At 36.1% G+C, this 15,239-nt stretch overlaps 1 protein-coding gene across 36 annotated transcripts in view; it reads right to left on the bottom strand.

Moving 5' to 3' along the window:
* MAP4K4 (mitogen-activated protein kinase kinase kinase kinase 4) overlaps positions 1 to 15,239 on the bottom strand; it is a gene marked incomplete at its 5' end in the record, with an annotated part of 184,358 nt that overhangs the window by 53,193 nt on the left and 115,926 nt on the right. For all 36 annotated transcript variants that reach the window (XM_081264585.1, XM_081264615.1, XM_081264589.1 and 33 more), the window contains 5 exons: positions 1,675 to 1,850; positions 5,290 to 5,368; positions 6,795 to 6,849; positions 8,989 to 9,119; positions 11,302 to 11,392. In XM_081264585.1, coding sequence (XP_081120711.1) covers positions 1,675 to 1,850; positions 5,290 to 5,368; positions 6,795 to 6,849; positions 8,989 to 9,119; positions 11,302 to 11,392 — 532 coding nt within the window. The remainder of the gene's footprint in view (positions 1 to 1,674; positions 1,851 to 5,289; positions 5,369 to 6,794; positions 6,850 to 8,988; positions 9,120 to 11,301; positions 11,393 to 15,239) is intronic.

Here is a 15,239-nt window from a genome sequence, read left to right as displayed (position 1 = left end):
TGTCAGGTATACAAGATGAAAATCAGTTTCCTGGTGAGAAAAACAGGCCTAAGGACTTAAAATATGGTTTAAGACCAATTTGTCAATCTGTACATATGACGTTGGTTCTTCCCTATTCTGGACAAAGTTACATAATTTTTTTAATTTATTTTTTGGTTAGACACAATATCTTTATTTTGTTTATTTATTTATTTTTATATGGTGTTGAGGATTGAACCCAGGGCCTCACGCACACTAGGCAAGCACTCTACTGCTGAGCCACAACCCCAGCCCAAGTTACATAATTTTAATAGACTGATAGATACATGCCACCCTCTAAGGGAAATTCCAACCTAAATTATCACTGGAATCTTTTAAATGAGTACTTCATTATTTTTAAAATTTTGTACTATAAACCAGTAACTACTAACAAGAAGCTGAGGGTTTGTAGAAGGTGAATGTGAAAACAAAATAAGCTGTTGTGACTTAAAGTTAAGAAAAAAAGGTTAGGCGCACTACTGTTTACATTGGCAAAATGTAAAAGGTGAGGGATACTTGAGGTGATCCAGGGTAAGTACTTAATTAACACCTGGTACACAGCAAGAATATTAGCTGTTATGATTAAGTAACAGGAAAATCATCCAATATAAAAATAATATTTGCCACAAATAGGGCTACCCTGTCAACTGTTAAAAAAAAAAAAGACTTGTTTTCAACTTTTAGTTCACTTTGTTACAATCACATAATTCTATACACAAAGCTTAATTACTTTTATGACTGAATACATCAGTGGGAAAAAGAACACCAATCAAGGCTTCACTAAGAATATCTAAGTTGTCCAAGATGCAAATGAACATGCAAAAAGCTCCATAGAGGCTCCAGGATGACTCCGATCAACTCTCTTTCTTTGGCAGTTCTAAGAATTGAAGCCCAGGATATCTCATGAATGCTAGGCAAGCACTTAACTATGAGCCCAGCCCGACTAATTATTCTCTTTTGCCTTGGACTTGCTCTCTTTAGTTTCTTCTTTGACCTTGAAATGTATTTTAAATTTCTTTTTTTTTTTTTAATTTCATGAATGGAATGCAGTTATGCAAATACTGTTCTGTGAGGTTAGTGTAAAGTCACTAGGAGCCCAAAGATAAGGCATGTTCTGTATCTTGCTAGACAGAAGGAAAATGGAGCACGCCAGGCAGGTTTACAGAAAGAAAATAAAGATGCTGGGACAGAAGGGAACCCTCAGTAACTCGTATAACAGAATGTTTGTGTTGTGCAGAAGTAAGAGAAAAGTGAACCATGCCTAAGCATACCACCTGTAGCAAAGTAAAGCAGCAGGAAACCCTGGTTCCTGAGCAGGAGAATAATATGGGAACACTGTCATGATGATGGTCCAAAACCCCAAGTGAAGGAAACTGTAAGAACATCCAATATGAAGTAAAATAAATAGCGCCACTGATGTGCTGCCAAGGAGAGACAGGAAAAACATCCCACCAAACATCCGATCAAACTGGTGTCAACTTGGGACACACCATACAGCTCTGGCTGCTCAGATCTTAGGCCAGATCACTGTACTGCACAGCAGAGACAAACTATCTGAGAACTGGCCAAGTGAGAACCACCTCACAGCTAGGGAAGGAGTGGCAAGAACCTAAAAAGAAAAATTTTAAATGATGAATATAAAAACAGATTTAATACCTTTTTCTCCTCTCTTCTTTCTGGTTCTGTCTATATGATCCTTAAGTTGGATTCTAACTTGCCTTTCATTTGGTTGATCCCTTATAAAAGGATGTTTCAAAAGCTGCTCTGTGGAGGGCCGCTGCATGTAATTCTTCACTAGACATCCTTCTATAAAACTAAAAAATTTCTTTGACCTGTAAGAGGAAGTGAAAAATATCATCAAATTTCTGTCACAAAGAGCAAAGTTCCAAAATATCAGTAACTTGTAAACTTGAAAACAAAGATTTTCAGGATCCACTATGAATACTCTGCAAATGCACAGGAACAATACAAGAATGCAAATAGGAACTCGGGTTCTTGGTGATCAGGAGCATGATTTTAACAGTTTAAAGAATTATACCATATTACTGACAACACACTACAAAGAGCGTTGTGAAGGAAATCAGGTTTAAATGTACTGGATTTAAATCTAATGTTGCTCACTAATCACTAAGCCATGGGTAGGAGAAGCAGGAATAGGGGGAGGTCTTTGCTAATATGAAGTCAAACACAGGACAGATACCTTCCTTGACACCTAAAAGATGAGGACAGACACAGGGGCAAAGAAGCCTTGCATTGACAAAATGCTGGGACTCTTACACCTGTTCATTTGACACTTCAACCAGATTTCATTTGGCTTAATATACAAAGGTAGGAATGACAGTTTTGAGAGGGCAGTGACTTTGCCACCCTTACTATCAGCCACTTTTAGCTTGACCTTGGTCTTCTCTTATTCACAAGGACTCTCCAGCCCTGCCCTTAGCTAAGATACTCTCACCCACTCTGTTTTGAGACACACCTGTCATGTCTTTTGGTAAGTCTTTCCTGGCAACATTTTATCCTACATACCCCAAGATAGGAGACTTTTCTGGGGTTATCTGCACTTAACATACTGAACACTTCTAAGCTTCTGTCTCCTTTACTGGTTTGAAATAGTTCAGGCAGGAACAGTTCTCATTTTTTTTAACTTATTAGCAATGCTAAACTCTAAGCATGGCATACCACAAAAGGTATGTAATAAATTTTTGTTGAATGAATGAAATATTCAGTCTTTAGAAATATGATTTAAAAATTAATTCGGTTCTTTCATTGTTTTAAAGAATCACTTTAATTATTTTTATTTCTATTCAAACTTACTATTTTTTCAATTCAACAAATATTTATATATGTATTTGTTTATGGTAGGCTCTATAAGAAATGTACATAGAAACAGAGAAAATTTAGGTATACCCAATAGCAGATATATAATCAAACTTATGGAAGAGAAAAAGCAAAAACTACTACAGTGGGTTAGACATCAAGAAAAAGCAGATGTTTGATATGCCAAAGATGAGAGAAAAAAGACAGCATGAAGGAACAATACGAACAAAGGGGCAAAAATATCAGAGAATAAGAAGTCATTTTCTGAGATTACTATGAAAGTGGAGAAGAATGCGGAAATATGTTAGAATTGGCTCAGAGAAAGGCTTCAACATCAAAGAAGGTGTTTAATGAGAAACATGGGAAATTTAGAGAATACTATAAAATGGAATGCTCTAACTCAGAGATCCCTAAATCCTGCTGCCCTTGGGGATCATTTCAAGGAATTTATTAAAGATACAAATACATGAATCATTCCCCAGACCAAACACTGGAGTCCTGAGTGAAAAGATTCCAAAGGAATTTTTGTGTACAACAACCAACATTCAGGAATCAACCATCTATAATATTTTCTTTAAAAATCAACAATCAATTCTGCTGGAAGAGAGGTTATTAATCATCTTTTTAATCCCCATTTCTCCAGAAACAGTAATAGAAATTTACATCTGGTAGACAGCAAAATAGCAGTCCCAAAGAAAGGTTTTATGTCTGTAATCCTCTAACCCCTTTAGAATACCTGGGTAAAATGAGAACAGTGGTGTGAATGGATGATCATGGAAGTCTAGTGTTAAGAAAAGAATCCAGGAAGCATTTATCTCTACCGATCACAACCTACACCACAATATTTTTACATCATTGTATATTGTACACATAGTATACAAAACTGCAAGTAATAGACAGAATAATCAGAGTGTGAGGTACCCTAAAGACAGAGCATTAATTTAGTAATCCTCCCAGTAAAAACTCCTCAATAAAATATGACAGGGAAAAGAAAAAAAGAAAAACAAGAATCACTTGGTTTAGGATGAGCTAGATAAAAAATTATTACTCCACCCCCTACCTTACTCCTAAGTGATATTCACTGTATACACTTGGTGTCCCTGGAGCTGCCTATCCATGATGCCAAAAGTTATCATATCTTAACACAGTGGACCAATCAAGCTAAGATCTTTGCAATTGTGTGGCCTTTGACAACCTCTCTAAAACTGGTAAATGGAATTAGATGGCCTCAGTTATCTGGAATCCAATGCAGTTAAAGACACTGCATAAAGAATGAGAAAATCCAGCTAGAATAAAGATGGGGAAGTAAGAGTAAAATGTGTGAGGACCCAAAAAGTGAGGAAAGGGAGAAGCACAAAGGCAGCTGGGGTGAAAATGTATGTACATGTCTATACCCCAGAGGGGAAAAGAAAACTGCAAAAGATCAGAAAACGAGCAATCAAGAGCAGAGTAGACAGGAATAGCCAAAAGAACAAATCCTGAATGGAAGACTCGGAGACTTTGTGCATATTTCAGAAGAGACAAAATCCTAAGGAAAAAAAATTAATTGGAAAACTAGTAAGAATAGTTTTAAAAAGAAGAAAGGTTGGGGGTAAGAGGGAACCAGCAGAGCACAGTAGGTAAGCATCAATAAAGATAGAAAAGCCCAAGAAACAGGAAGGAAAACAGAGAAAGGAAGAAAGGCCCACATATATGTATGAGGAGCTTGAGTGTAGACAAGACCTGATAAAAAAAGATTCAAGAAAAAAAGTTCAGGAAGGAACAAGTGAAAAAAAACTCTTGGGGTTGGGGTCGGCGATATCCGGGGCCTGGCCCCCTCCCTTAAAGATTTTAAAATTCACCCAAACACATACTCCCATAATATTGAAACTCTAAAGGCTTTCCTCGGGGAAGGCTGTTATCACAGCCCTCCCAGGGATATCAGTGTCTCATCGGACATATGCAGGAGAGCAGCAAGAAGGGAAGGATGGTGGCTGCCAAGGAGAGGGGTCCAGTCTGTTACTATGTTCTTCTGGAATGAAAACAAGCATACCAAAAAAACACTTAATAACAATAATTATAGTAAACTCGTCCATTAATTTTAAAGTCCTATTTCATCTGAGAGATTTCAAGTCAACATAGCTTTGCTGTTTTAATGGAAAGATGTTTAAAAGTATACTGTACTTAAAAGCAAATATTAAATATATATTTAATTTTATTTTTTTAAATATTAAAAAGAAACCACGCTATGGTATTTCACATGATAACCTGACACTATTTTGTAAAGAGGATTTATCAAGAAAAAAAAGGACTAAAAATATTAATTTGGTTTTTTTAAATTGGTGTTTGGCTTTTATAATGGTTGAAATTAGAATGGCCAGAATTTTACTTCAAAAGAAAGTAAACTGAAAAGAAACAATGCGATTTTAAAAAAGAAAGAAAAGAACAACAACAAAAAATCCATACATAGCTTACCATTTTTTTGACTTCAGCCGGGGAGGAGGGTTTCTGGGAATGAGAAACAGTGCTCTCATTGGATGCATGTCACAGAGAGCTGGGGAGAGGAGACGGTCGTATCAGTATGGCACTTATTTTACTCATTCTTGACTTCTAGGGCTCATTCATAAGTAACACCAAACGTTCTGTTCCAATTGCCCAATTAATAGGCTTCATGTCAAGCTGTCTAGACATCTAGCTTGGAACTCTGGGCATACCTTGAATTTCTCATTTAAAAATAAAAAATATACAAAGAACAAGAGCAACAAGAAGAATGTACACTTTCAAACAGACATTAGACAGTTCTCATGAACCAAAGATAAAAATTAATTCAAAGTCCTAAAAGAAGATAAAAACACTTATGTTTTTTAAGCCATCCATAAGATTATAATGAAAATGGTTGTATTTTCACAGGGTTGTTCTAATAAGGATTAAACAAGGCACTGCTTGTGAACACACCTTGGGAAGGCCTTCATACAATGCCTTGAACAGAGTAAGGATAGTTAAGCCCTTCAGAGATGTTGCTGACTATTGTTATAGCTAGTATTATTATGAAAGAGTGAAAATGTGGAAGTAAAATGGAGTTGTCTAATTCTGTGCTATTACTACCTCTACAATCACTCATTCCAATAAAGATGGTCGGCACACATGTATGCATTAATGTCAACCATAGGTAATGTGCATTTTCATGTGTTTATTTACCTTCAAGAGATTCTTATAAGGCAGCTGGGAATGTGGGGGTGGAGACGCAGACAATAGTATTCCCATTGTGAAAGAAAACTGAGACAAAGGATCAAGCAATATTTCCCTGTCCCAATTCCTTAGAAAGAAACATGAGGAACATCTGGTATTCAAGGGAGACATCCATTTCTGTATTGCAAACTAATTTGTTGTCAATGATTTTTTTCATTCATTCAACAAATGTTTATTCAGCAACTATGTACCAGGCAGTTACACTGTCTTTCCCTTTTAGGGAAACCAGCAGAAAATATGGCTTTTTCCTTTTTTTTCTGTTATTCTATCCCAAACCTGATCAAAACTCTCAATTTTATAAAGTTTTCATTGATTTAATCCAAGGAAAAGCAAACACTCTTACAAATTTTCATGAATAATCCGCCCCCCTCAAAACTTCTGTAAATAAAAACAATGCCTCCATTTATTAAGTCAAAACTTAAGTAATACTAAAATTTCATCTTAGGAACCAGTTTAACTGGATATTAACTTTAAAATGCAAAACCCAAAATTACAAGTTATTGATGTGATCTCAGCTTACACATGTGAATTCTACTTAAATAAAAGAAAATACAGCCTATACATACCAAGAGATCTCCATAAGGGACAGTGGTTATCAAGAATTTCATTTATAATGTTTACAAATGCCTCCACCAAGAATCACTTTATACATGAAACTACTCTTTGAAGCCTAGGAACTAGTTTAGGTTACATATTACAACTGGGCTAAAAAGTAAAGAAAAATTACTTACGAGGAGCACCTTCTGCCATCTCAATGGCTGTAATGCCACAAGACCAAAGATCACTCTGCAAAAATAAAACAGTATGCCATATTAGCTGCAAAGCCATTAACTCACTTATGACTATTCACACAACTGAAATAAAGGCTTTCTTTCAAGTGTACAAAACAAACAGAAACTTGCCAGGATATTAAAAGTGAAAACACAGTTATAGGAACATCTTACAAGTGAGTGAACAGATGATACCTAAAATAATAAAGATTAGCTGATTAAAACCACTCATCGCTGTAAACGAGACAGACACAGTTGATGTAAAAGCCCTCTAACAGCTCAGTGAATGTTCTCCTCTTCAGTGTGCACCCACATTTCTTTACAAGCATTATGTCTAGACTCCTGAAACAGATTTATGTTTGTTTTTATATTTTATGTTAGCACCTCAAATGTAATTAAGATTTTAAGTTTAAAGGACAGAAGCCATTCTTTACAAAATTCTTAAAACTATTCATAAAAATCAATACTTATTCACTAATTCAAATCATACTATGGGGCCTCTGCAGTCCATCTTCAAACCAAACAAGGGAGAGATGGAAGTAAACTGTCTTTGTATGCAAGGACTCTATTCTTCCTGATTCCCCTGAAATGTTAACTTTAAATTTTGAATTAAACTTTTGTTCCCTGCTCAAAATTCCACAAGGGCGAGTGTTTTTGTTTTGTTCATTTTAATATCTGATAAGCACCGGCTGAAGAACAAATCTTATTTTAAAAAAGAAAAATATAGACAGTTATTGTCATTAGTATACATTTCATTTTTATGCTATCATGATCTTACAATTACTCAATGTTGCTCAATTTAAGTTTTCCAAGATTAACCTATAATTATCTTACAAAGTATAGACCCTTATGTTTGAATACAAGAATAAGAATAGACCTACAAATTTTTCCCTTACTTTTATGGAATTTTCCGTACTACAAGGGTGCAAAGGGCTTACTGCCTTATCCCAAAGAACATTTTGGCAGTGTCAATGGTGGCATAAGCAGGGCTGTAGGTTTCCTGGCATAAGGCAACACAAAGTACCCCAGCTCCTATGAGGTCATCTTGTAAGTTGGCTTTCCTTGACAATAACTGAGCCTTTGCAGTTGACAGGAAACAAGAAACACATATTACATAGGAATCATCAGGGAAATCTAGAGAGTAGAACATTTTACAATAGACCCAACTTCTTAAGCAAGTCAGGTTCATGAATAAAAATGGGGATGCATTCTAAATTAAAAGCAACTCAACGGCCAAACAACCAAATACGTCCTGCCCTGCACTGGATACTGGTTTGGACAAATCAGCTATAATCTTAATTAAGATTTTCAATTATTAACTCTGTATAAGGAATTATTTGAATTCACTTAGGCATAATAATATTTTGAGTACACTGAAAAATGGTTTCTAATTTTAAGAGATATGCAATAACATTAAAAAATAAAATGTCACAAAATCTGTAACCTATTTTTTAAAACTCCATATAAAAGATACAATAAAAATTCCTCAGCTGCATTGATTTAATTTAAGCCTCAGTAATTGGGTACTTAAAATAAATACTGAAATACACTGGGGACTGTTAAGACAAACTTCACGATGAATATCACTAACGGGTACATTAACCACTCCAGTTTGTTTAATTAAGGTGATTTTTTTAAAATAAATTTTTGTAAATATAGCCAATCTAAGTCTGATTACCAAATATGGATTTTATACCTGGATCAAATGCATATTGATTCAAGTCCCTCAAGGTCACTCTAATAATCTCAATATATTTGTATACTAAATGAAAACTATGAAACTCTTTCAACAAGAATAATCTAAAATTTTATAAATGTAGCTCTTACACATTCTGACAATATTTAAAAAATATATTTGATTTTAAGATATTCCTCAAATTAAAAAGGATAACAAATGGGAGAAAACTTTTAATGTACTCATGAAGAAAAGTTCCACGTACTACATACCCAGTGGCCTGTACTGTCTGACACAAGTGCAATCCTTAGTGAAGCAAATGGACAAAAAAGTCGCTTAACACTGTTCTGGAAAATTTGCGCCCACACAGGGGCTCATGTCTTCCTCGAGAAATTAAGAGGTATGTATGAAATACATAAGCAACCTCCATTCACCCCTACAACTGAGGAAAGGCCAGCCAAGCAGGTAGGTGCCTCTTACTCTGTAGTCGTAGGTGGCGTCTGGGTTCTCATCACAGGCGATAACTTCAGGAGCCATCCAGTAGGGGGTGCCTATGAATGTATTCCTCCTTCCAACTGTCCTGTCCAGCTGAGCACTTACCCCAAAATCAACTGTGAAAGACAGAAAAAGGAAGAAAAAGTAGAACATAATTTAAGATGCAAAGAAAAAACTGGATGGAAAAGGTATCTTCATAGTAAACTAAAATAGCACTGTCTGATGAACCTGCAAAACTCTTCAAAGTAGGACACTTCCAAAAGGAGTGTCCTTTCCAGAGCAAAGTCATTAAGACTGCAAGATCCTCTGCCATATGGAAACTCCTGGGAGGTGTGGTCCAGGATCAGCAGAGGGTCTTTTGCATGAATGACTACTAGTGCTTTCAAAGAACACAACTGTCATAAATGAGTACAGGTTCAGAAAAGTCCCAAGGAGAAATGACCTACACTCCAAATGATTTAGCTTCTTTGTTTTAAGCAGAATTAAGGTTTTCTTGAAAAGAATAAAGCATTGCTCTAAATAAAGAGAATAGGGAATATACAAAAAACATCCCCAGAAGGACTTGGGATTTCTGTTGAGTTTTCAGAGGGACTTTTACTTCCTGCCCAATTTAACTTCAGAGGAGTTCTGCTGACTTCACAGGTGGGAGGCAGGGTTGACAGAAAGTCCACATCAGAATGTCTGTCCATCAGTATCTACCAACATTATCACTACCTGCAAACTGCCATGACCCCATTAAGAAGTGCACAGAGGAGTAGGAGCTGCTCATGCCAACGGGTCTATGAATTGCTGAGATAATTCACTGGTGTCAAAGGTTCCAATTCTGTGTACAGAACATGCTTGGGAATCAACTGGGCTGGGGGTGGGCTCATTAACTGAATGCTCAAGATAGGTAAGCATGGGCCACAAAGTAAGCACAGAAAGTCTGAGCAAGCTTCACAGCAACTTGGATAGCAACAGCAACTGATCACTAAGTAATTACTGAGGGACTATCATAGGCCTGGCAGCAGAAGGCCAATATACACAGGTTCATTGAAATCATTAAGTGAGGACAACTCAAGGGCTTCCTATCTTAGCTTTAAGGGGAGTTTCCAAATACGCAGATTAGTCCTCCACAGGTGATCAGTAAATACAGGCACTACACAACAAAGCAAGGATGAAAATTTTAAAGTACAACTATTGTGCCAAGGTTTTTGAAAGGAAGATGGACTAGATTCTTGTAAGCATAAGGATAAAAAGTGTTTGTATAATGTTTCAATGAAAGAAAAATTAATTCTAACAGACTTTTTAAAAACTTCAAAGAACCATTATATGAAACTAGATGGGAAGAAGTTCAGATCCAGCTAAGGGAAACAGAAAATATTTTTTTAAAAATCATTGTAAAGCCATCTCTGGGACGGCCAGAGTCTTCAATTATCTATCCATGCAGAAATTTAGCAAAAATCTACCACACTGGAGGCAACATACTAGGTGTTGGGTAAGAATATACTGGTAAACAACAAAACAATCCTGGTCATAAACTCTCAGATCTTAAATTCTGGTAAGGAGACAGAAATACAAGAAAATAAATAATCATGTAATTATAAATTGTGAACAGTGCTGGGAAAGGAAAAAGAAACACAGCCCAAGACAGATAAGAGAGCCAAATAAAGCCTCCTGCAGATGAGGAGAAAACTTTTGGTTTCAAAATAGAGGTTAAATCTTTCAAATGGGGAACAGTATGTGCAAAAACCCTGAGGCAAGTTCTAAGAAGTAGGGAGAAAAAAACAGTGATTGAGAAAGGAAATAAAAGAGGCTCACAAAATGGGGTGGGAAAATAGTAGGAGCCAGTTCCTACAAGGCTTTTTATGGACCAGCAGAGTTCAAGTGTATTTTATCTAAAGTAAAATAGGAAGCCACTAAGGGTCTTTAAGCAGGAATGTGACATGGTCTCAATCAGTTAGTTGGCTTCTGTACAGAGAACAAATCAGAGGAGAAGCCCAAGAGAAAGGAGATTGGAGCCTGGCTAAGCAGTAAGCCCAGGCCCACATTTTTAAGAACAGAAACAGAAACAGAAAACATGGGTAAAAGAATAAACTTTTAGAAGCTTGGGTTATAGCTTAAGTGGTAGAGCGCTTGCTTAGCACCTGTCAGGCACTGGGTTCGATCCTCAGCACCACATAAAAATAAAATAAAGATACCATATTCACCTAAAAAACTAAAAAATAAATATTAAAAAAAAAGAATGAACTTTTAGCTAAATGTAAACAGGGCAGCAAGTTGCCTGAGGGGCAAGTATGCCACACATCCCTCACATACCAAGTTTCACCTCTGCATTCTCCGTAAGCAACACATTCTGGCCCTTGATATCCCGGTGAATCACATGGTGAATGTGAAGATGTGCCAGTCCCTGAAAAGGACAGACAGATTAGAATTTTAGTTCTTTGTCCCCATTAGTAAACAGCCAGCAACACACCTTTTGTAACAAAGTATACGTGATCCAAAAAGTTTCGTTAAGTTCATAATTAGGACATAAAATTTTCTTTTAGCACATACCTAGGAAGACATCACCAATACTGTCATACAGAAGAAACCCACCTAACCACAACTTCAACTGGCTAGTTTTCCCCTCCGCAACATGAGCACTTATGAGCTGTGCCTTTAAGACACACTTTAGATTACCATCTACAGTTTCTCTGCTATAATTTGGGCTATTTGTGTACAGGGTGGTTCCTTTCCCACGCCAATGTCTATCTTTCAGTGGGTGACCATGGGTATATTTGCACTAGACAAATCCCAAAAGAAAAACAAAGGGCTAGAGCGGATTTAAATCTAGTTATAGAATGTCATCTTGTCTTCTCACTGTACAGTGACAAACTGCTAAGTGTTAATCAATCCCACCTCTACCCAAAGTGTAAAATGATTCTGAAAAGAGCCTTGTGTTGAATTAAAATATCTTTCTTTCCCAAGAAAACAAACCCTACTGGGCATATAGCATTTTTTGATGACCTTCTATCTGGAATGAAGCCCAAGAGCATGTCTCTCTTGAGAGGTAGTAGAGGAACAAAACCACATGCTGCATCCAAATATGGTCTGAAAGATAGCAGCCATCATTCTCACAACTGTTTTGTTTGTTTTATCCTTAACTGGAGAAGCTAAATATGAAGCCTGTCTCCTTAAGATACCAGCAACCTATATACTCTGAAACATCTTGATCAAAAAGTGTAGATCAGGGCTGGGGCTATAGCTCAGTGGTAGAGCACTTGCCTAGCACATGTGAGGCACTGGGTTCAATCCTTAGCACCACATGAAAAATAAATAAAAGTATGTTGTCCATTTACAACTACAAAAAAAAAAAAAAAACTTTTTTAAAAGGTAGATCACGAATAAGGATTTGATTATTTTTATGAGATTTGTTATTAACATTACTTCGTAGGATATGAATTAAATATAATAGTCACTGTAGAAGATAAATTTTTCTAACATGGGGAGCTCTAAATTCATTTATTATTCTGCCTATGAAATAAAATACCTTATTTGATGGCTGTTTACTCTTTATAACATGGGATGTGCATATTATCCCAATAAGCACTGAATAGAGAAAAATGTCTAAAAATATATGGTCCCTTAGTGCCCTAGTTAGATAGAAAGGAAATATGTCCTCCTGTTAGCATGATTTGACATGGAAGAGCCAAGGAGACAAAAATGTCTACTTCTATTACTTCACATGAATTTGTTCTCTAACTTACAAAACCCCATTCTTATACTTTCACAGGCTTAGCAACAAACATTAAGTATCCATGTCTTCTCAAACCCATGTAGGCCTACATCTTGTTTCATTGCTAGCAGTAAATGCACATGGAACCATGCCTATCTTCCTGTCCACACACTGCTAAGGATCACAACTTCTGCTTGGGAAACTGCTCAAGGTGTGTCTTAACAGCTCGGTAATGATGTTAACTTGAGTTATGATTATTCAGAACAATGAATACATTTTCTGTATGAAGTACCCAGGACTGTTTGTGACTATTCTCATGCCAGAAGACAGGCCATAATTACTTCTCCTCAGCAGAGATAAGTCAGAAATACTCAGTAAATACCGCATGCTCAAGGAAACTAATCAACGTTTCAAAACTAGGAAATATTTTTCCTGAAAAAAACAAAGGATATTCCTCAGCAGTGGTTATAGAAAGCTCTAGGTGCACATTCTACGTATGAAATACCAGTTTCTATATAAATAAGAAACTATTGCACAGAATATAAATGTGGAAGTGCACTAAAAAGAACATACTGGCTTGCTAGTAAACTTTGTGGTCCAGAGAGTTTCAGTGGGTTGGCCTAAGAGAACACTTCTGCTGAGGGCTGAGGCTTACATATTCCCAACCCTTGCCCCTTAGAAGAGCTCAACATATCATCTAAATCTATTATCTTTTATCTGTTAAGGAACAGGGAAAAGTTCTGTCACCACAGATACCTGCTACCCACAACCATGTCTGTGATAAACCAGGTTATCTGTTCAGTGGTGGTTGCCCTCCTTTTGCATGAAACCTCAACTTCATCTTATTATTCCACTTTCTCTACCAAAGCCAACTCTTGGCAACTCCTGTAACAAATACATATCTCCATAAGGCATTTGTATGCTTTAAGTTAATCTGAACTTTTGTTGTAGGAAAAACTCCCATTCTAGATGACAGTAAGAAACTTCTTGTTTTAGACACTCAGAGATGGAAAAGAATTGTAGCATCACAAAAAGATGTCAATTTGCCTATCACACTGAAGTTGATTAGGAGCTACAAACAAATGCAGTTTCTTTTCAATGCTGCCTGAGATTGATGGTAGTAAGATAGTTAAATGTACATATTATACATGACAGGTAAACAATGCTTGTTGGGTATACAAAAAAATATAAACTATCTTTGATGTCTTTGACATCTGGGACATTATTCTAGAAGCTAATAATTCCCTGCTTAAGAAATCACATCATAGAATTATACACAAAAAAGATATTGTATACATGTTCAAACAGAGAATACTAACTACATAGTAACAACACATATGTACAGAATACAATAAGTGCTTCACGAACACAGATTTAATTCCAACAATAGTAATTTCATAGTTGGTCTCTGTGATGCCCAGAAAGTACACAGTAAATGAGCAGAAGCAGCAGCAGGACTCAAACCCAGTTGTGACTGACTCCACCATCAAAACCTCTTAACCATGGTTTCACCCTGCCTGCTATTTACTGTAATCCTTCACTTGTGTAGGACAGGCTAATTAGCTTCTCACTTTTAGGCTCTGCTTCCTACAATAACCATAAAAGACTCTTATATTTTAATATAACGGTGATATGTGCATATGATTATAAAAATATGGTCCATGTACCACTACATTTCCTATTGGTAGACTATTTAAATAAAAAGAACTAAACATTTATTTAGGAATTCTATATGGCAGTTTTTAAATCTGTAGCCCTGTATGAATCTTATATTTTGTTTCTTCTTTATAGGTAAAGCTACTGACTTTACCTATATAAAGAAATAAAATAACTACTACTTGAAGTTTTTTTTTTTTTTTAATTAGTGGGGAAAGCAGAAGAACTAGATTTCATTTTAACAACACAGTGTTTATTTTTAAGACATGGTAGGTAAATAAAAGTGCATCAAGTAATTTAAGTTTGTAATTTAGGGTTAAAGTAGAAAGAAACATGGTAATGGCTGAATAAAAAAGGATACCTATTAGTAAGTTGCGTACAACTTTAAAATATGAAATCCTAAAAACCCTCTGCCAATGTATCATAATGACTTTATTATTAAAGAAACCACTGCTGCTAAAACAGCAGTTCAGAACCTTACTCTAAGATCATTAGGCAGCTTTGCAACTGGCTATAAATAACATTAAACATTAGAATTATTCTTTGTAAATCCTGCTACAGATTCTATCACCTAATGCCAAAGTCTGCAAGATGATTTTGAAACCAGCATTTAGCACAATGAACCTTGATTTATTAAGCACAGGATGCCATTTAAAACCAACAGTTTTGAGATTATTTCTCTTCCTTCCACTCTTGATTTCCTTTTAAATCTCCAAAGGAAATTCCCACTGCAATTAGGTCTGAACACAAATTCGGAGAAACACACAAAAACTACAGATGTCCCTGGGTGTCCAGGTGGGAGGGAAGAGTGCTTATGCCATGGTATCCCTCAACACCTTCTTATACCAAAAATCTAAGGATGCTCAAGTCCCTTATTTAAAAT

Source organism: Spermophilus citellus (genome assembly GCF_964194105.1).
Source record: "Spermophilus citellus genome assembly, chromosome: 13".
Taxonomy (NCBI): Eukaryota; Metazoa; Chordata; class Mammalia; order Rodentia; family Sciuridae; genus Spermophilus; species Spermophilus citellus.
The sequence above is the reverse complement of the archived record's forward strand: the minus strand, read 5'-3'. Positions and strand labels throughout refer to the sequence as shown.